Raw genomic sequence first — 20,912 nt, 5'->3', positions numbered from 1 at the left:
CAGTTCAATTGTTGGACTCAATGATTTTGGAGGCTTTTCCAACCTAAAGGATTGTGTGAGCTGCTGGGGGTCACAGGCAGGAGCCAGAGCCAGGTCAGGGCTGGCACATCCCTCCCCTCACACATGTCCCCACCCTGCACACAGGTACATCCCCTGGCCCAGGGGTGCTGTGTCACAGCCTCTGCCCCAGCAGTGACCTTGAGCACATCACAGAGCAGAAAATATGGATCCCTCGGAGTTTCAGCCATTACAAAACGCATCTTCCCATCCTTCCACCCCAAAACACCACTGCTCTTACCTGCAGGCTCTCAGCAGACAGGCTGGGGTGAATATTTGGGTTCTGTCCTTCCTGCACGTGGGGAGGATACGGTGGGAAATGCCTTTTCCCATCCAGCCGAGCATCCAGAAGAGATTCAACTGCGTGTGAGCTTCTGGGTATTTGCACTCATTTCAGGATTCAGTAAAACCTTAATCTACAGCATAATCTCTGAGCATCACATCTGTGCAAGGGACAAAAGGATGGGGGGGCTGCTGGCGGGGGGTTTGTCCCAGCCAGGCTGCTGTGGAGGCCTCCAGCCTTGGGCCTGCTGGTTTTCCTGAGGGGTTGGAGGGGTTGGAAGAGACCCACGGAATGTGAGGAGCTGTGCCATGCACGGGGGATGATTCCCTCCAGTGCTGCTGCTGTCTGCCAGCTGTGGGAACCAGGATCCTGCTGGCAGCATAAGACACCCTTGATGCTCTCCAAGCAGTGAAGGAGAATCTCCTTGGCCTTTGGCTGAGGCTCTGTGGCTTTTGGGAGCTGTGGGAGGGGGCTGGAGCAGCCCCTCAGACCAGCAGACAGAATCCTCTGGCTTTGCATCCTGAACACCTGCACAGACCCCTGAGAAGGACACAGGAGCCTTTCCTAGGTGGGAACACTAAAATGCTTCTCTTCCTGCAAACACCACTGACATCCAGCACAGGATAAACCAGAACCTCTGGGGTTCCCACTGTGACAGGCAGGACCTGCACGGAGCAGCACAACACAAGGTCAGGGCCAAGAAACCAAATGCCTGAGCCCCTTGGGCTGGATGGGGCCCAGTTTTCCAGTTCCTGCCCTTCTCCAGGAACTGGGAATGGGGTAGATCCAAGCCCAGCATGTGTTGTGTGTCCTGCAAGGTGCTGCTTGAAGCATCCCAAAGCCACCATGCCAAAGTCACCGTGCCAAGGCCACCATGCCAAAGCTGGCATGTCCCAGTACCCAGACTCGCTGGAGCTGCCCAGGGAGGCACAGGGCACAGGGCAGGCCCAGCTGCTGAGCCACCCTGGCCCCACGAGGAGCAGTTATCCCTAAATTCCCCACGGATGTGTAAGAACCCCCCTCTCAGGTGCCGGGGAGGGTCCTCCAGCAGCTCTGACCCCAAGGAGGCAGATGTGGGGGGAAGAGACCTGGGGCACCTCGCCCCACACACAAAACACCTCCCAAAAAGCCCCGGCACCGCACGGGAGCCCCGAGGCCCGGAGCGGAGCATCCATCCGAGCGGGACCGAACCCCGGCAAAGCCCGGCGAGGTTTCCTCCGCCGCCGGTGAGCGATGGCTCACATCCTCCCCGGCCATAATGGGCTGAAAAACACAGTTCCCCTGTGGATTGAGCCCGTTTCCTCCTATTCTTTAACAGGAAGCTGAGCGAGAGTCAGCCCAGGCAGGCGAATCGCTGCTGCGGTCCCTCCCGGGATGGCCAGAGCTCCGCCAGGCTCAGAGCAGCGCGGAGATGCCGCTCCCGTCCCTCCGCGCTCTGCTCGGGCTCCTCCTGCTGCTCCCAGGTGAGCTGCTCCGCACCCGCGAGAACCGGGCTCGGACGGGGGGGATTGGGGGTCCGGCTTCACGGGGGGCTCCAAAGGCAGCCGGGCAGAGGCTGGGAGCTGCCACTGCAGCCCTGCAGCTCAGGGGTGGCAGCCGGGCTGCTGGGGAAATCGTGGCTTTGTCAGGTGTACAGGGTTTGTTTGGCACTGCTGGAATACAAGGATTTGCTTGCAGCTTAATGAAAGGAGTGTTTCTGCTGAGGCGTTTGGAGTAAGTGACTCTTGTCAAGTAAGAGTCAAGGTGGAATGTTTCAATGTACAGGACATTGTTTTCCTCAAAAATACTTTTTATTTGCACTTTTTGCTCTCATTAGTATCAATACAAAGCCCACGTGCAAGGCTCATGCAGAGCACATCTCGTCCTTGCTGTAATAATTCTGCTGCTTTGGGGTAATTATTCTTTAACTTCTCTTTCCCATCTGAGTTGAGGTGTGGGATGAAGGAGCTGGTTTCCTGCTCCAAAGGATGACAGGTTGCTTTTCCCTGCATTGTCAGGCCCCTCTTCCCTTGCTGACAGCTGTAGTAGCTGGGAGCTGGAATACATTCAAAGGAATATAAAATAATGTGTCTCCAACTCGAGGTTTTATCATTAAACCATAGAAGCTGCCTCAGGTTACAGCCACTGTGCTGGTAATAATGGGATTTTTAAAAGGCAGAGAATCATAGAATGGTTTGTGTTGGAAAGGAAAGATCATCTCATTCTGCAGAATATAGAAAGCAATTCGGTTTGTAGCTGTATAATTCCAAGAAATAAGAGCACATGGATTGGAAATTTTCTCTCTTCATTAGAGGCCAACACTGCTGCCTTCAGCAGAGGGGGGATTTGAGCCTGGGATCAGAGCAAGGATCACACCAGGGGGCTCTGAGCGCCTTGGCCTCCCTGTGACACTCCTTAATGCCCACCCAGAACGCTGCTTTTCCTTTTAAAACTGCTTGGAAGGGCTTTTATGGGACAGCAATGGCACAGAGGGGGTCAGGCCCCTTCCCTGGCTGGGCTGCACCACACCAAGGTCCATGGAGTGGGAATCCCAGAGGCACTGCCCAGAATGCCAGAATCCCAGAATTCCAGCTCCCAGAAGCACCTAATGCTGCAGCACAGGTGGAAGGGATGCCACTCTCCATCCTTCAGTCTCGACAGCATCACTGTCCTCTCAAAGCCACCAGCCTAAAACCAGGGGCAGGGACTGTCCCCCTGCATGGTCCCAGCACTGTCACACCTCTCCCACCAAAGCAGCCTTCCCTGGAATGTCCTGCCTCCCTCTTCTGCTCTGATCCAACAGCCCCAACATGGCTTTTTAATTTCATTTTTAATTTTACAGCAAGTCCCAGAGGTGGTGCAACCCCTGGGGAAGCTTCTGCACAAGGCAAAGCAGCAGCTTGGGAGAGGGCAGTCGGGCTCTGTGGTGCTGCTGGTTTCCCGGCACACCAGCAGCTGGAAAAGGGAATTAGGGGCTCTGGAACACGGCTCCCTGCCCTGGGGGAGATGGATGTAACCTTGAGGAGACACAGAATCAGCTTAGGCTGGACACTAACACCTGCCTGGTCCCACACAGGCCTTTCTTGCTTTTGCTTGGTGCAAATTCAGTATTTTATTAATTTAGCATTTCCTAAATTAAATTTCTCCATTCTCATGGTTATTTCCAAAGGGAGGTTCAAATAAGGGAATTTCAAACTGTTATTTTGAAATTGCTGAGTTGGGAAGGTCTGGCACATTTCCAATTTGGTTTTCCTCCCCCTAGAAACACTTAGCAGAAAATTTGTCCAAACAAACCTCTTCCTATAGACCCTTTCCATTACAATGGGCAGGCATTTCCCAGACAAAAGATTTCCACTGCAAAAATTCCTCCTCAAAGCTGATGAAAACCCAGCAGGATTTCCCACTGTTGTTGTTCCATCCACTGCTCTCCTTATCTGTGCCACAGCCTGTGGATGGATAATGCCATGAGAAATGTGGTATTTCAAAAGCAGACACGTGTTTTGAGATATATTTTTGATATAATCAAAAAGATGAGGTGCAGCCATAGGACAGGCACCCAGATTCCAGACTTTCATCCTCAACCCAGAGCATCCTAAAGCAGATTTCTCAGCCAAGGGCGAGGCCAGCCCAGCCCTGAGGTGCTGAAACAAGGAAGAGAAAGCAGGAGGTGGTTTGGAGAAATGTTTGCTCACACAACAAACTGCTCCCTTCAGTAACATGAAACCCCTCTGCAGCTCTGACTGCAGCAGCTTCCAGGAATTCTGTCCCATTTACAATAGGTGAGTCAACAACAGGTGTCCTTGCAGGAGGTGCTGCTGGTGTCCCAAAGGCTGGAACGTTCCTGCTGGGAAGCCAGGCTGCAGAAGGGAGCTGGGGCTTCTGCAGCAGCAGCAAAGTCCCAGCTGGGAGCTCTCCTGGCCCCAGTTGCCAGAGGAGCCCACCCAGCACCACCCAACCACCTCACCAGGGGGGAAGCTCCCATCTGAGTCCAGAGCAGGCACCAGGATGGGCAGAGGGATGGAGCAGCTCTGCCATGGAGCCAGGCTGGGAGAGCTGGGGGTGGTGCTCACCTGGAGAAGGAAAAGCTTCAGGGAGAGCTCAGAGCCCCTTCCAGGGCCTAAAGGGGCTCCAGGAGAGCTGCAGAGGGACTGGGGACAAGGGATGGAGGGACAGGACACAGGGGAATGTCCTTGAGCTGAAGGAGGGCAGCTCTGCAGGTGGGGTCTCAGCTGAGCAGGGCAGAGGGGCAGAACCCCCCCTGCCCTGCTGCCCACCCTGTGGGGATATGAGATGTGGGGGATACATGAAGACTTAGGAAATGTGGGAGCAAAACCTGGGTCATTCACCCAAAATCTGGACTCAGATGAATTGTCAGGCCAAGATGCTTTACCTGGCCTGTAGCTGTTGCTTCTGTGAGACTGGAATCTCTTCCAGGCAGGGTTATCCTTCAAGTGCTCCCCTGGCACTCAAGCCAGGACACTCAAGAAAAGCAGGTGGAAAGAACAGGAATGATGAATTTTTATTCTCTCTCAACAATGTCTGTCCTATTCCATAGCATTTCTAAGTCAGCATTTCTTATCTCAAAGTTTACGTGCAGATCCATACTATGTAAACCTTTTATCAAGCTTTGAAAATTCTCTACAAATCCATTTCCTACAAAATCCCTTAGCCACCAGCCCCTTTCACACCTTGTCTCCTGAACCATTCCCAGCAGATCACATTCCTACTTGGTGGTTCATAAACACCGGAGAGCAGCATTCAAACAAATCTAGGGAATCTCAGGATCATTGGAAAGAATAATCAGTTTGGGAAGAAACTTGGAAAGTCTCCTCTGTAAAGTGCTTTGAGCTCTGCTAATAAATAATATTATTAAAAAATTGTAGGTAGGCAGAAAGCACAGGCTGGGCTCTGGGTCCCATCAAGCCTGGATTGGTGGTGCCCCCATTTTTCATTTGCACTGGGCATGGAGTGATTTCCCCTCCAAAATCCCAGACCCAGCTCCAAACCTGAGGAGCAGCAGGGCCAGGAGAAGGACAGGACCCACATCACCAGGAGCAAACCCAGAGCCCTAAAATAAACAGCTTGGAGGGTGATGGAGCAGCAGCCTGGTGGAGCAGGGGTGGTGCAGCCAGGAGAAAAGCAAGCCAGGCTGCTTTTCCTTCCCTTCACATGGAAAAAGCAGCCCTGGGCAGCACAGGGGTGCAGCAGAGCCGCTCCGTGCTCTCAGCTTCCCCACATTGTTTGTCTCCCAGGTTGTTTCTACATCCAAGTGGGTTTTAATTGCCTCCCACTAAGATCTGCTTCCAGACTGGCTCACCAGAGAGGAGCAGGGAATGTGGTGCTTGGAGAGGATGCCCAGGCCCAGTCCTTGAGGATGGGCAGAGGAAGGCAACGATTAATTTTAATTGCTGATGAGATCCGGGATTAATTCCCGGCTCTCTAAACTTTCCATAACACTTTGACTGAGTCATTGCAATTCAGAACAACTTGGCAGCCAGTTGCCAACCCCCCCATGCCATTTGGGAATTAGTCACTTGAACACTTCTGTGGATCTGGCCCTGGTTTGGGCTGTCAGTTATCCACCAGATAACTGACAGAACAACACTTTTCTGTTGAACAGAAACAGAACAACACTTTTCCCCTCTCTCCTCAATTCCCACCCCACCTGTTCTGCTGTGAGACCCTCAAGGCAGAGACACCTTATTTAGGCACTTAAGAAAACAGGACTTAGGCTTTGGCAGGACTCTCTGCTTTCCAGGTTTCCTAAAAGAGGATTTTTTTCCATGTGGAAGTCCTAAGAACTGAGTCTTGCTCACTGCTGCTGTGTTTCACCCAGAAACCAGCTGCACCTGTGTTAAGTGGTTGGTATTTTTTTCTGTTTTGGGTCATCTGACAGAAGTGCCAATACCTGAGTTGCAAAGCCTATTTTTAGCTTGCTGGATCTCTTTTCTGAAAGTGTTTTCAAGCACAGGGTGACACAGAGGTGCAGCCCTGCCCTGTGGGCTCTGCGGGTGGGACATCCCCCAAAACTGCCAGGGAAGGGACGAGTCCAGGGTTCCTTGTCACTGGGAATAGATGCTCCCTCCCCATCAGCAGTTCTGAGTGGACAGGAGCAGTCCCTGTGACTCCACACCACTGCCAGAGATCCTCCCCAGTGACTCCAGCCCTCCATGAACACAGATTGGACACCACAAGCCTGCCTTGAGCCTGATCTAAACCCTGCTGAAACCTTTCCAAGAACTGGCTCAGGTCTATATAGGAAACCCTGGCAAAGTTTGGGGGTTTAAAGTAGTCCCTCTCTTTGGTCAGCAGCTGGAAAAACCATGCTTTAAATGTCTACAATTGCCAAAAACAATACCAAAGCATAAATACCTAAAATTCACCTGTCTTTCGGTTGGCATCACCTTCTTTGTGCTGAGGAGTGAGTGGGGTGAGCTGCTGGCTTTGGGAATATCTCAGCTGCCATGAGAGAAGACTCCATCCAGGTCAGTCTAGATACACCTAGCCCCACAGAAAAACAACTGCCAAGAACAGAAATCCAAAATTCTCCTGTTTAACCTTTGGAAAAATTACCAGGAAAGCAGCGAGCACCGCGAGCAAAGTGCAGCTGCAGCCCCGACCTGCAGCTCCCGTGGCTAACTGGGACTTTCCCATGACAGCACGAGCACAAAGCCCTATTTCCCATGGTAAATCCCTCAGCCAGCTCCCAGTCTCCACCCAGGACTGCACAATCCAGCTGTAAATCCTTTGCACCCAAACACACAAGGAACTCCTTGGCAGTGCTTGCCCTTGTGGAGGGGCTTTGATGTTTATTGCACTTCCAGCTGCGCCAGCTGTGTCCTGATCATTGCTGGGAGCTGTTTCTGCAGTCAGGGCTCTCTGTGCTGGCAGCAGCCCTGGGAGGGAATTGTTTCCAGCTCCAGGATCCCCTGGGATATCTGCAGGGAGCTGTGACACGTGGCGCGTTGTGTTCACCCCATCCTGCTGCCCGGCCCCACAATGGGAGCTCGGTCTCATCCTGCCTTGCCCAGATCCATCCTGCTCCTGCGGGACCGGGGATGCTGAGCACCCTCCCCAAAAGAAAACACCCAACAGAACAGGGCTTTTGCTTATTTGAGTTGGCAGGGAAGGCACAACAAGCAGCAGCAGCCAGAGGCCGGAGCCAGGCCGGCTGCGCTTTGCAGTGAGTGTGGATGTGTTTAGAGAGGGCCCCGCCGTTTATTCCGGGGCACGGTGCCAGAAGGGATCTCCAGCCCTCAGCCTCTCCAGAGCAGGGCAAGCATCAGCTCAGCCACAGGAACTCTGGGAACTGAGCAGTGGGAAAAATCTGCTTTTTCATCTTTTTTACAATAACCACAAGGTTTAGATTTGCAAACAGAGAACTTCAGAAGGTCTCCAGTGTGACCCTCAGTGACAGGATGAGCTGCAGTGAAGAAACTGTTGAGTACAATAATTGCCTCCTGTCCAAGGGATGCTGGAGCTGGCCCATGGATTGTCCCATCAGGGATGGCAGAGCAGGGCAATGTCACCTCCCTTGCCCTCAGCTTTCTCCCATCCCCAGAGGCTCTGTTCAAGCTCTCAGATTTCTCCTCATCTGCACCAAAAATTGTGGAATAAATGTCCAGCTGAGCATCTTCATTTTCCCTTTCCCTTTAGCAAAGGCTGAGTGCAGACAGCAGCTCTTTCTCCAGCGATTCTGGGTGCTTCCACCATGTCCATGAAAAAGTACCTGGGAGCATTTCCATAAGTGTGCCACAGCTACTTCTCCCCTCAGGAAAACATGGCAATAGGTCCTGCAAGGGAATTTTGGAGAAAGGGGAGCTGTGTGAGTCTGGCAGCTGCTGAAGGATATTGACCCCCAGGACAATCTCAGCACTTTATTTTTTGTGCTGAATGTATAGAGTATCTTAAGGCATTTGCAAACCAATGTCCAGAATCATCCTCCTTCCTCAAAAGAAGCATCTCTACCTCTTGAGGAAGGGCAAACATGTGTCTAAAACATTCTTTTTTCCCCATTATATTAATTGATTTAGTAGGTGATGGTTCAGCTGCCCATAACCCTGTCTCTTACTGCCCTGATGCCTTGTGAAGGCTGACCTAGAACAGAGGCTGGATAGAATTAAAGAATAAAGTAGAGATTTATTAGGAGGCCTCAATGGATCCACCTTGAGCAGCACAAGAGCCCAGCCAGGGCTGCACCCAAGATGAACCAAAATGGTCAAAAAATGCACGACAGGTCATGGGATTTCATACTTTTATAAGTTCTGCTCCATTGGCATCTTGCAGTTCACTGTCCAATTCCAGCTTTAGCCCATGCAGTCCCATCCTTCTTCTTTTTCTCTCTTCAGCCCACGGTGTTTGTGCTCTTGGGCCTGAGGTTTGGATCATTTGTCCTTGGTCCCCAGCTAGAGCAGGAATTGTTTTGTCTCCCTGCTCTGTGCACAGAGCTCACCATGCCCTGATATTGAAGCCCAGGCCCACACACTAAAGCAGCATCTTTAGAATCTAAAAATATAAAAGCTGAAACCTGAGGCATTACCCTGATGCTCCTTTAAGTTGCTCTTCCAAACCCCCAGGGAAGGATATCCCATAAATTCTCCAACACAATCACTCCTAGCACCTCACTAGCCCTGTGCTAAGGCAGGTTCCTATTTCCCAGCCTCCCTTTTCCTTGCTGCACATAAAGGTCCTTAGTTCCTGATCCTGCTCCAAATGGAGTTAGAAAATCAACCAGTCCCTTCCTCTCTGTGTGATTAAAGACCTGATCCTATCTTCTGTTTCATGGATTGAACAGGACAGTTTTCTCAGCCTGCTGCCCACTAAATGAGAAGAGAAAAACATGGAAAAGGTCTGAAAAGTCCAGTCTGATTTTCACAGCCAAGCCATGTCTGGGAATAAACCACATTTTATTATGTGTTCACCATGGTTTACACACTTCCTGTCTGGCTGGGATCATTGTCATAAAGCCTCAGACACAAAAACAATTATGGCTCCAGAGCAATTCCATGAGGAAAATGAGATCAATCAGGAACTTGCTACACCCAGAGGGTGCTGAGGGTGAGCTCTGAGCCAGAACCACACTCAGTGCTCAGAGTCTCCCTCCAGACACCCCTCCCTGCCCAGGCCCTCAGCCTCCCCAGGCACCAGCAGCTCATGGACCTGCCCCTGAGCTCATCTACACCACCCCTACAGCTCCTGGCATCAAATCCTGGAATCACAGAGTGGCTTGGGCTGGGAGCGACCCTAAAGCTCATCTCATTCCACCCCTGCCATGGCAGGGACACCTCCCACTGTCCCAGGCTGCTCCAATCCCTGTCCAGCCTGGCCTTGGGCACTGCCAGGGATCCAGGGGCAGCCACAGCTGCTCTGGGCACCCTGTGCCAGGGCCTGCCCACCCTCCCAGGGAGAATTTCCCTCCAGGAGAGCAGGTTCTGGCTGAAACAGGCACTGCTGTGCCCTGGCTGGTGCTGCCCTGGCTGGTGCTGCCCTGGCTGGACTCCCCCTGCACCCCCTGGAAAGGCACTGCTCCCACCACAGAGCCCTGAGGCATCATGAGGGGACAGTGTGCTGGAAGGATTCAACCTTCCCTGCTGTCCCTTTCTCCCCAAATCCCTTTTCTCCCGTGGGACTCTGGTGAGATGGATCACCAGGGCAGTCAGATTCAGCTGCTTTCTGTACCTGTAGTGTCATTTCTGTCATTAAACTTAACCACAGAGAGCACCAGGGTCACCAGCAATAACCATTTGAAAATCCCAATTAGGATGAGCATTCCAGCAATGACAGACTCAAAGTCACCTTCCCAAAGTTAAACCAGCTGGGTTGGATTTGAGCATTTAAAGTGTATTTACATTTTTCAGGTCTTGTCCTCAAGTGTGGGACATTTCTTTCTCCCATTTTCAAGGGCAGCATTTTTAATTGCCATCTCATCTAACCCTTGGGGTTGGACTAGATGACCTTGAAAGTTCCATTCCAAACTAAACTACTCTGCTCTGTGACTCCATGACCACAGGACCCCAGGAGTTGGGGATTTACAGGAAAACATCATGGATGCTGAGAGTAGGAAATGTGAGGGATTGAAGCAGGGATGCTTTGTCATGAATGCAAAAGAAAAACAAACAAAGGCCCCTTTCAGCTGAGGAACTGGGGACACAATGAACACCTACAGCCTTGTATGGACCTGCAGGACTACCCAGCCCTACAGGGAAGGCAGCTCCTGAGGGCTGCAGCTCCCTCCAGCCTCATTTTCCCAGGACACACAGGATAGGAAGGAGAACAGTCCCACCAGCTCCTAGAAGCCTTTACAAACCTCATCCATCCATTCTTAAAGTCTCAAGGGAACAAAGTGTTCAGAAGGGTGTCTTACCTCTGAACAGCTCCAGAACACAGGTCACACACCCTGCTCTGCCAGGGCTGGGCTCAAAGGGAGGGAATGACCCCATGGATTTCTGTGGCCCCTCAAAGTAGAGGAGGACATTTATCCTGGCTGGATAAACTCCACTACTAATTTACTCAGAGCCTGATAGTTTTACACTCAGTAAAACTTCTTTGCTATTACTTCTCTGCTAAAGCTTTTGGGGCAATCCCACATTTCCAAGTCATTCCTACAGAAGAGGGGGAAAACCCAAACCCCACAAGGAACAAGAACAGCAGTGTGTTAGTGACCACCACAGATCAGCACCACTCACCCTCTGCTCTTCCCTTTCAGGTTCCACAGCTCCCACAAACTCCTCCACCCCTGCTGGAACAGGTACCTCTGCTCGTGATGTGCTTTATGTGTCTGTTTGGATGTGGATGCATCCAAATGTGGAAATGGGGGGATGCAGATTTGGGAAGAAGCCCCAAATGGGACCCTGATCCCAAACTCCCATCTGTTGAGGGATCTTCTCCCAGGATCCTGCCTCTGCCTGCCCCATCCATCAGCAGCCACCCCCAGACCTCCAGGGGACATGGAGGGCACTGTGCCCCAGGGGTGACCTGCCTTGGCTCCCTTTGTTCCAGCAGGGAGTGAGGCTGTGTCCCAGGAAGCCTGGGGAAAGCAGAGGGATCCTGCCTGCTCTTTGCTCCCTGCTCCCCAGCTGTTCCCTAGCAGCAGTGGATCCATGGAGCTGGTCCCTACAGCCACGCCAGGGACAAACCCTCTCCTCAGCATCTCTTGTTCCCCTCACCCTTTCTGCTCTCCTTGGCAACCATGGCCCCTTTCTGGCCCATCCTCCAACCCTCCCTGTGGGATCCCACCAGCCTGCAAATGTCACCTCTGTGCCTCTGCTTGTGTTCCAGGTCCATCCCCACCAACAACACCCAGCCCTGAAGCCAAGAACCACAGCTCAGGTAATGCTCAGCTGGAGACTGGCCTGGGGACATCCCAGAGGGGAACTGGTCTGACCTCAGCCCAGCTGGGCCACCCCACAGTAACTGGGGCTGTGCAGGGGACAGTGGTGAGGAGGAAGGAGATTTTGTGGTGTCAGGGCTTCTGATCCTGCCAACTCACCCCACAGGGATCAAGGCACAGGTGTGAGCAAAACCAGGGGCAAAGAAATCACTAAATTGCATAGGGAGAGTGAGATGATCACAGAGTGAAATCCCAGAATGGTTTGGGTTGGAAGAGACCTTAAAGCTCCTCCCATTCCCCATGGGCAGGGACACCTTCCACTATCCCAGGCTGCTCCAAGGCCTGTCCAAGCTGGCTGATCTTTAAGATCCCTTCCAACACAAGCCTTCCTACATTTTTCTATATGTACAGAAAACCAATTACACAAGAAATTATCTCTGCAGCTCCATGTCTGTTAGTGTCCACTTGTATCTTTGGAGACAGATCTCTTCCTGCTATGTGTCAGGAAAAAAAAAATCTAAGCATAGCTACCCTTCCAGGAGGATCCCAAAAATATCAAGGAATAAGATCTCAAAAAGATCTCTGCTTCTGCCTCCAAGCCTTGCAAAAAAAAAAAAAAAAAAAAAAAAAAAAAAGAGAAGCTTAAACTTTATCCCAAATTCTAATATTTCACTGAAACATTTAGATAAAGTGGAAAAAAACCCCACCACACTAACCTTGAAACCATTTCACCATTTTCTCAATTTATTGGAAAGCCAAGAGCAGTCTCGGCAAGGAAGTTTCCTATCAATTCCCAGCTGGTGATCCACTGTTCCTTGCAGAGGGATTATTGAAAGCTTTCCCCCTCACATCTTGCTCTGGATCAGGGGCAGTTTGGAGCAGGCTGAGGCAGAGGATGGAGCCTGCAGACCACTTCAAGAGCTGAATTATTTGTGCTTGGAGACAGTGAAATGAAAGGGGAAAGTTGGCATTTCAGAGCACAAGGAAATGATCACGTGGTGCCAGGCAGCTCCAGGCAGGTCAAGTGTCTGGTGACAAGAACCTTCACTTTTCACAGCAGGGAAAGAAGCTGTGGCAGACCCTGACTTTGTCCTCTTGTTTGCTGAGCTCTGCCAGCTCAGCATCTCCTCACAGTGAAAAGAGCAAAAGGAAATTCCAAAGTACAAGAGCTCCTTGACTCTGAGCAAGATGAAGGCTATTTCCATGCTTCCCCTAGCAGATGATTCCTAACTCTCAAGAAATTTGAGGGCTCTGCAATAGCTGTGCCCTCTCCAAGCTGTTTCTGAGCTGAACCTTTTGAAGTAACACCACAATTTTTCTACAGAGCCATCAGTAAAAGCAACACCACTGACGAACCTGAGCCTCACCTCTGTGAGTCAAACTACTACAGCCAAACCCTCCCCCAGCACTACAACACCCCTGACAGCAATCACTGAGAGAGGTAAGGATGGAAAAGTCAAATATTTGCTCAGGCAGGACCTGTTTCTGCCTCCCTCCTTATCCAAGCCAAACTGCAGGCATCAGAATATTAGGCCTAGTCCACACTGTGCTGGTTATTCAGCAATTCTGCAAATCTTGAATTTCTCAGAGGTTTTTTTGCTGAGAGAGCAGCTCATTCCAGCTCCCCAGATGGACAAAGCCAGGCCAAGCCCATATGAGAAAATCCAGATCATGGTTTATCCAATATTGGAGCAGCTCCAGTGTCCCCAGGCTCCCTCTCTCAAGCTCACCCATCAGGTACACTCTGAGCTGACTCCACACCTGGCTACCTGGGCATTCTGATGTCTGTCTGGAGGGAAAGCAGCATGCAAATAAAGATTTTTACTCCATGGACACCCAGCAGCTCTCCACAGTGGAATCTGGAGTGGCTTTCCAAGTTAATTGTCCTTTCCCATGTTTTCTTTATCTAGATGATAAGTCCAGTGGAAACAGAAGCACAGCAGCTCCTTCTCCAGCACCTCAAGGTACTTTGTCCTTTTAGAGGTTAACAATAAGATCAGATAATTTGATGGTAATCAATGGCACAGGTTCTCTAAGCACGAGTCTTTTTTTGGGGGTGAGCCATCCAAAATCACACCTGGTGTCTTTATACGCAGTGATAACACATGAGATAAATGCTCTTAACATCTTCTGCTGGGATGGACTTGAGCAGCCAAACAATGGATCTATGTTTAGGAGAGGGGAGTCCTTTGAAAATCTTTTAAAATAAATATAATTTTGCTTTTGACAGTTTTCTTAACCTAACCTGTAAGTAAAATTTAGAGAATTCAGTAAGAGTTTTCTCAGAATAAGGGCAGAATCCAAGTGACTGGAAGACTGAAATCTGACAGCTGAGCTGACTCTCCATTAAAAATTCAACCCCAAAAATCTGCAGTGGTCAAGAAAGTGCTCTGCCTCTCCAAGTACCTCTCAGATCTCCAAACACAAGCAAGGTGAGGAAGCTGTGGTCAGCTGTGCCCACACAGATGCCCACCCAGCATGGCTGTGCCCACCTAATCCAGGAGCCCTTTGCTCAGAGCAGATTGCTGTCCATCCCAGCCCTGATTTACCACTGAGAAGCTCCACACATCTTTGAATAAAGATGCTGATGCTTCCAAAAGCCAGGTCTCCCATTGTGTGAGACCCAACATTTCCCAGGGATGGGGTATCCGTGCCAGGCTCAGCAAACCACAGCTTCTGCCTGTGGCTAGAAGAACAATTTCAGAATTAAACAAAGAATTTGATGAGTGGGAAAAAATTGTACAGCAGCAGACTCTGCTTCTCCAGACTTTCTGCTCCTTGTGAAATGGCTAGATTCATTATTTCGTGCCTTTTCCCCTTTTCCTGGCTTTTGGCAAAATGCCATTCCAAATCAGGGATGTTTGCTGTGGGACAGGACCTGGGTTCAGCAGCTCCCCAGGCAGTGCCAGGAGCTGTGCACACCCCTCCAGGCACCACAAACCCTTGGCCAGCGCTGCTGCTGGGAGCCTGGGCATGGGAAAGAAGGGAAGAAGATCCTGCTTGACCTCCAGATGATCTTGTGAAGCTCTGAAGTATCACTTTGAGTCTCCTGACAGGACCTGTAGCTGCTCATTAAGGTTGATGCAGACACTCTGGCTGTTCAACAACAGCCTGGAGGCAGCAAAGGATGTTTTTTCTCTGCACAAGTAAAACACATGGGCTGGCTTCACATTTCCTTGCTCAGGCACTGGAAGCAGCTGTCACAAACCAAGCAGCTTCACACAAGCCAGTTTATCCCACTGAGAACTGGAGTCCTTGCTTGGACAATCCTATGTGCTGCCACAGCTAGACTACATATGGTGTACAAGTTAGCCCAACTCAAACAGATTTAATTACTTCTAGATAACCCAGCATAGCAAATCCACTCATTTCAAGTCCAGGGACAAGCCAATCTGCACCCAAATACTGCATTATTTTTTCCCCTAATCAGACTTATTTTAAAGTCTCAATGTTTATGACCTACAGCATATCTATAACCTTCCCAGCTCAGTCTTCCAGCCCTGCCTTGCCTTTCTGCCCCAAACCTGTAACTGGGACTGCAGACCCTAAAGAGCTCACAAAAGGGGATTTGAATTTTGGTGCCCTAGGTTTTCATTTGGACATGGAAAACAGGACAAAATATGTTTGATGGGAAGCTTTTAGTATGGAGGTGGGAGTATTAATTCCAGGTTTCCCTAGATGTCACTGGCACTACTGTGAATCCATTCTCCTCCCCATCAGTTTGGTTCTTGAATGTCACTGGAGGTCAGTGCTCACATTCTGTGTCTCTCTGTGCAGGTCAGGATCACATGAGGAATGAGAGCACCACAACATCAGCGACTCAAGGTGCTTCCTCCTCACAGACAGGTGATTCCTGCTCCATATTTTATATTCCTCTGCACAGCCAGCAGCAAGGCCATCACACAGCTGTCTTCAAGGCATCATGGACACCAAGGATTTCCTGAGGGGTGATGAACATCCCATCCAGCCCTTGAAAAGCCTGTAAAGCTCTGCAGAACAGCACTTCAGGGCAACCTCTTAAGCCTGGAAACAGAAGGAAAGGTGCCATTATGGCAAAAGGTTGTAAAAGCAGGAAGGCTGGACAAATTCCCTCCTCAAACACAGTGCCAGTGCTGACTTTGACCTTTCCCCACTGGGGTCCCAGAAGGAAACCCTGTGGGTGCTCTCAGCTTGTCCATAAAAGGGGCCCCACCAAGGCAATGATTCCGCACAGGTCTCGCTCACTTTGCTCTTAATATTGATGGGCCTGGCCAGGATCCAAACTTGGTCTCTTCATGAAGTGCAAGTGAGAGTAAGGGCCTCTAGGATTGCTAGGAATCCTCTTCCCAGCCGTGGAAAAATGACTTTTATGTAAATCTGCCTTTCTCCCCTCTGTAGGCACCTCAAAACCCATCACCCCAGCACCCAACTCCTCCAGCCAATGGCCCGAGTCCACCACCCCGACAGACGAGAAATCACCGCTGACAGTGGCAGCTTTTGGTAAGGTCTTGTGCCACCTGGAGGGAGGAGGGGTTCTTTTTCACCAGGTGTCCTGGTTTAGGGCAGTTTTAGGAGAAAAAAATGCTGGTTTGGACACTCAACTCCATGAGGCCTTGGCACAGGGTGCCCAGAGCAGCTGTGGCTGCCCCTGGATCCCTGGCAGTGCCCAAGGCCAGGCTGGACACTGGGGCTTGGAGCAGCCTGGGACAGTGGGAGATGTCCCTGCCCATGGCAGGGGTGGGAGAGGATGAGCTTTAAGGTCCCTCCCAACCCAAACCATTCCATGATTCCAGGATTCTAAGTCCGAGGGATTCTTAGCAGGACAAATTTCCTGTGCAAAGAATTGAATTATTGAGGCCTGATGTCAGTATCAAATCCACACTTGATTTAAAGTGTCTAAAGATGGTTTATGGGACAGATAACATCACCCACAGCTCTATGTTGTCTCTCCCTCTTACATTACTTATTTATCTGGCTTTACACACTTTTGGGATAAGATTTACCGACTGTAGCAGGAACATACGGACTCTTATCAATCCCCAGTGTAATCAGCTGACTCCTGCCTTCCTGGCACTGCCTTACCAATTAATTATTTATTGATTAAGTATTCATAGCAGCCCTTTGAGGTTAAAACACAGGAGGATAAAGCTATTTGTTCTAACAACTGTTTGCTTCTCTGCCTATTACGAGCCATGCTCACATTAATGAAAATATTGATTTCCTAGCCAAGTTTTGATGTCAGTCTCTCTGCTGCTCAGACAGTTCTTTCCTCCATCCCCAGGTGTCATCAGCTTTGTCGTTATCCTGATAGTGGTGGTCATCATCCTGGTCAGTGTGGTCAGCCTGAGGTTCAAGTGCAACCACTCCAAGGACCCTGAAGGTATCTGTCTGGGGAATCTGTGCTTCCCTAATTAACAAACCACCAGTTTCCGTGTGGATCTGGCAATTCCTAAAAGATGCATTTGAAAAGCTTACAGCGTGGTGGGGAGGTTTGGAAGCCAGACTGGAACATAGATTGAGCAGTTAGGAATGCAGTGTGACCTCCTCGCTAGAGCCCCAGCCCAGCCTCATCTAGATGTGGTCTCAAATTTCCTGCAGCTCAAATTCCAAGAGGTGGGCAGCTCTTCCAGCAAAAATCGTGGAGTTTGACACTCCTTTTCCTTAGGAATCCCATTTTCCACGAAGCAGTGCCCAGTAGAGGGCAAGGCTGCTCTGTAGCAAGGCAGAATCCTTCCTAAACCCCAGCAGGGCCAGCAGTTCCTGCCTGTACATCCCCTTAGCTGAAGGGTTTTCTCTAATCAACTTCCAAGTTTCCCCCACAGTGTCTCCAAGCTCATTCAGATTTCATTTATACCCCTGCACAAAGTAATTCAGAATAGAGCTGACTTATTTTATGACTTCTCACCTCTACATCACCACCTGCTTTTCTCCCCCCAGACAAACAGAAACCAGGAAGCTCCATGGTATCAGAGAGGTAAGGCTGCTCCTGCCACCCACATCTGATTGAGAGTGCCTGTTTTATCCCAGAGCTAATTTTAGCAAGGAAAAGAATCTGCTTTGGTTATTTCAGGTGGAAGGAAGCTTGTCAAGATATCTTTGAGAGAGTTAGAAAAGCAAAATCAGCTTTGATAACACCTCATCCTCTGATAGAGACATAAATAGATCAATATTTAGGGGGCTCATCTCAAAGCTGCACTAAGAGAAGACTCCCCACCTTCCCAAAGCAGATTGTCTTCCTTGCCTAGCTAGAGCCTTGAGGTCTAAATTGAGTTTCTGGATCTCAGAGCAGTCTCAGATATCTCCCAAGATGCCCATTACTGTTTCCCAGTGAGAGCAGGACATAGGAGCCCCAGTTCTGAGACTTTTGGAAGAGAAGCATCAAGCAGAGAATGGTCCATAAGAAACCCATGGTCCATCACTACTATTCCAGAGAAGAGGCTGAATATGGGAAAACAGCAAGAAACAAGAGCTGGAAGGGACTAAAACATATTGCTGCTATTTTTCCATCTGATAGTTTCCTAAACCCTGGAAAGGGACACAGGGAGCAAAGCCTGTGAGTATTTAGGTGCCAAATTTGCATCAGCATCAGTGGTCACTAAATACCCTTAACAATCGTGATCCAAGGGATCTGAAGCCACTGAGGCAGAACATGCCAGAAAATAGGGCAGTGCCTAAGGTTTCCTGATCCCAAAGCCATCCAGCCTCCACTGGCAAGGAATGCACATCCCAGCCCTCAAGGTAGGAAAAAAGGGGGAATTCCACCTTCCCAAGCCTTGTAACTCCCTATAGATGCGCCTGAATCAGGACAGCAGTTCAGTGGGTGGTGGAAACCAAACCTGGTCCCCCACACCAGCCTCGGCCTTGCCTGTTTGTCTCCAGCTCTCTGCAAAGAAATTTTGTCCCTGGAGGTGTCCAAGGAACACCTGGATGTGGCACTCAGTGCTCTGGTCTGCTTGACCAGGTGGTGATTACTCAAAGGCTGGACTCGATGATCTTGGAGGTCTTTTCCAACCTCAGTGACTCTGTGATTCTGTGATTCCCTCTCTTGTTTCCCAGAGTAATTAATTATCTCCTTTCCTTGGCAGCTGCTCAGCAGACATGAGCCAGAAGGGGAACAGCATCACTCTGATCTCCATGAAGAACATCAACACCAACAACAGCATGAGCTATCCCCCGTCAGAAAAGGTTTCCCTCTTCAGCCTTGCTTTTTAGGGAATCAGCTGGGGATCATTTCTCTGGCTGGATAAGAGCAAAAGGCATAAGAGCATGCCTTGAGGTATTTCTTTGCTCTTTTATTCCTTCAGAAATATGACAAAAACCAGCTGCCACCAAATTTCTAATGGTCCAAACTGCTTCCAGTGAGCCTGAAAAGTTTGAGTGCCCATCTCAAGTTTACCTGGGCTGGCTGAACTCGAGGTGCCAAGTTTACCTCATGTACACAGGTGACATCACCTGTGGCCAGCTGCAAAGCTGGAGGGGTTTGCCATTAAATGGACATGTCTGTGAGAAATTGAGGTCTCACCCTCCAGCCCAGCTTATCCACACCTGCCCCTCAGGTGGCAGAAGCACATTCCCATCAGGGCTCTCAGGTCCATCCCACATGAGGAATTCTTATCATTTTCAGTTGTTTTAAAGCTGGGACTGAGTTTGGGAGAGCACACTGCTCTACTGCCTTTGTCAGCCCAGCCAGGCCACTGATGACCACGTTCTGTTCTTTTGGCAGGTGCTATGAAGCCAAGAGCCCAGAGCTTGAAGCTGACATGTGACAACCAGCAGTGGCTTTCTAGGTTCTTTTTATTTTTCCTTCGGGGAAAGAGCAAGGGTGGACTTTATATATAAATTATTATGTCCTTTCTGATCAGTACATTTACAGTAGTGTCCTACATAGCTTCCCCACCTGGGGCCTAAGGGCTTTCTCCAGTTACAGCCTGCCACACTCGGTGGTTGATATCTAACTCTATTTTTGATATGCCTTCAAACACTCAGATAATTCCAGCAGCAAGAAGCACCAAGGCACCATCCACTGCACTAATAAACCTCTGCCTTAGATGAATGGCCTTTATAGTCTGTGCCAGGCAGTCACGGGCTCGTTAATCAGCATAGCCCCACGTGGAGCCAGACCCGTGCTTGGGAAAGCCTGATCCGAAGCTGAAGGCCTGATGGGACTGAAATGTCCAAGTTCTGGGTCAAATCCCAGCACGACTGCTCCAAGCCCCTTATCCCTGGTGCCCTCATTGTCCCCACAGCAGTGGGATGGTCACATCACATCCCCCTACCTCACAGGGTTGTTGTGAGGCCTCGTTAATCCCTGTCTGTAAGGCATTTTGAAAGCCATGAATTAAAGGTGCTGCTGAAATGCAAATTGCCATCTTAAACACTTTATTATTTATGATTATTATTCATAACAACAGAGCTTCAGGAAGGCAGATCATTATCTCCCCACGTGCTCAGCTGAGTGTAAGGAACAAAGTCTCTGCATAGATCAGGCTTTATCTCAGTGTAAAATGAATGGCCACAAGCAAAATGCTGAGCTCCTCCAGCTCCTGGAGTGTGGCAGCCCAAGTTTGCCAGGAGAGCTTCTAAGGGAAATATAGGTTGGATATTAGGAAAAAGCTTTTCTTATCAAGAGTGATAAAGTTCTGGAATGGCTGCCCGGGGAGATGGTGGAGTCACCATCCCTGGATGTGTTTAAAAAAAGCCTGGATGTGGCACAGTGCCATGGTCTAGCTGAGGTGTTGGGGCTGGGTTGGACTCGGTGATCTCAAAGGTCTCTTCCAACCCAGTGATTCTGTGAATTCTGTGTGATCTCCACCACTGCTTCCCCAAAGCTTCCTGGGACCAGGAAGAGCAGCATCCCCTTGTGCAATGCAAGAGGCAGCTGTGCTTTGCAACTGGCAAGAAAATGTTCAGCAAAAAAAAAAAAAAAGCAACATTTTCAAAGCTCCTGGTAAGAGCCAACACACTTTTAACCTCTGACATCTTCACTGGGTAGTTTGATAAGTTGTTTCTTAATAAATTAAGCTTTTCTGGTAACATTCATGAAAAGTAAAATGGTGTTACTCAGTCAGGCTCCACCAGACTGGTGAATTTCCTTAACACAGAGTACCGGGTAATTCCCAATTAGATGGACCCAGACAGCTCCAGTTGCCAGACACCTGGGACTCCACACATCAAGTAGAACAAATAGATTTTTAGTGAAAGTAAAGCTTTAACAAATCTCCCCAGACCTCTGAGATTCCATAGGATCTCACCACTGCTTTAGTTTTTCTTCCTTTGACCTCCTTC

The 20,912-nt window shown here is 49.8% G+C and overlaps 1 protein-coding gene across 2 annotated transcripts; it reads left to right on the top strand.

Moving 5' to 3' along the window:
- Window positions 1-1,652: 1,652 nt before the first annotated feature.
- Window positions 1,653-20,219, top strand: ECSCR (endothelial cell surface expressed chemotaxis and apoptosis regulator). Of its 2 annotated transcripts, XM_071443728.1 has the most exons (11): window positions 1,653-1,803; window positions 11,025-11,066; window positions 11,597-11,647; window positions 12,973-13,089; window positions 13,559-13,612; window positions 15,426-15,494; window positions 16,026-16,127; window positions 16,909-17,007; window positions 17,565-17,601; window positions 18,713-18,812; window positions 19,351-20,219. In XM_071443728.1, the coding sequence occupies exons 1-11, from the start codon at window positions 1,752-1,754 to the stop codon at window positions 19,357-19,359; spliced, it is 732 nt and encodes a 243-aa protein (XP_071299829.1). In that variant the 5' UTR covers window positions 1,653-1,751; the 3' UTR covers window positions 19,360-20,219. The 2 variants fall into 2 exon arrangements, with proteins under 2 accessions (XP_071299829.1, XP_071299827.1); XM_071443726.1 differs by lacking the exon at window positions 19,351-20,219 and having other exon boundaries at window positions 18,713-18,839.
- Window positions 20,220-20,912: the final 693 nt, after the last annotated feature.

The sequence above is a fragment of the Agelaius tricolor genome, unplaced genomic scaffold, assembly GCF_023055355.1.
Source record: "Agelaius tricolor isolate 1412-34295 unplaced genomic scaffold, bAgeTri1.0.p SCAF_18, whole genome shotgun sequence".
Classification (NCBI taxonomy): Eukaryota; Metazoa; Chordata; class Aves; order Passeriformes; family Icteridae; genus Agelaius; species Agelaius tricolor.
This window is presented reverse-complemented; position numbering and strand designations above follow the sequence as displayed.

Coding starts and splice junctions, on each gene's coding strand:
- ECSCR (XM_071443726.1), top strand. CDS start 1,752: ATGCCGCTCCCGTCCCTCCGCGCTCTGCTCGGGCTCCTCCTGCTGCTC. Junction 11,067..11,596: donor CTCCACCCCTGCTGGAACAG/GTACCTCTGCTC, acceptor CTTGTGTTCCAG/GTCCATCCCCACCAACAACA. Junction 17,008..17,564: donor CCACTCCAAGGACCCTGAAG/GTATCTGTCTGG, acceptor TTCTCCCCCCAG/ACAAACAGAAACCAGGAAGC.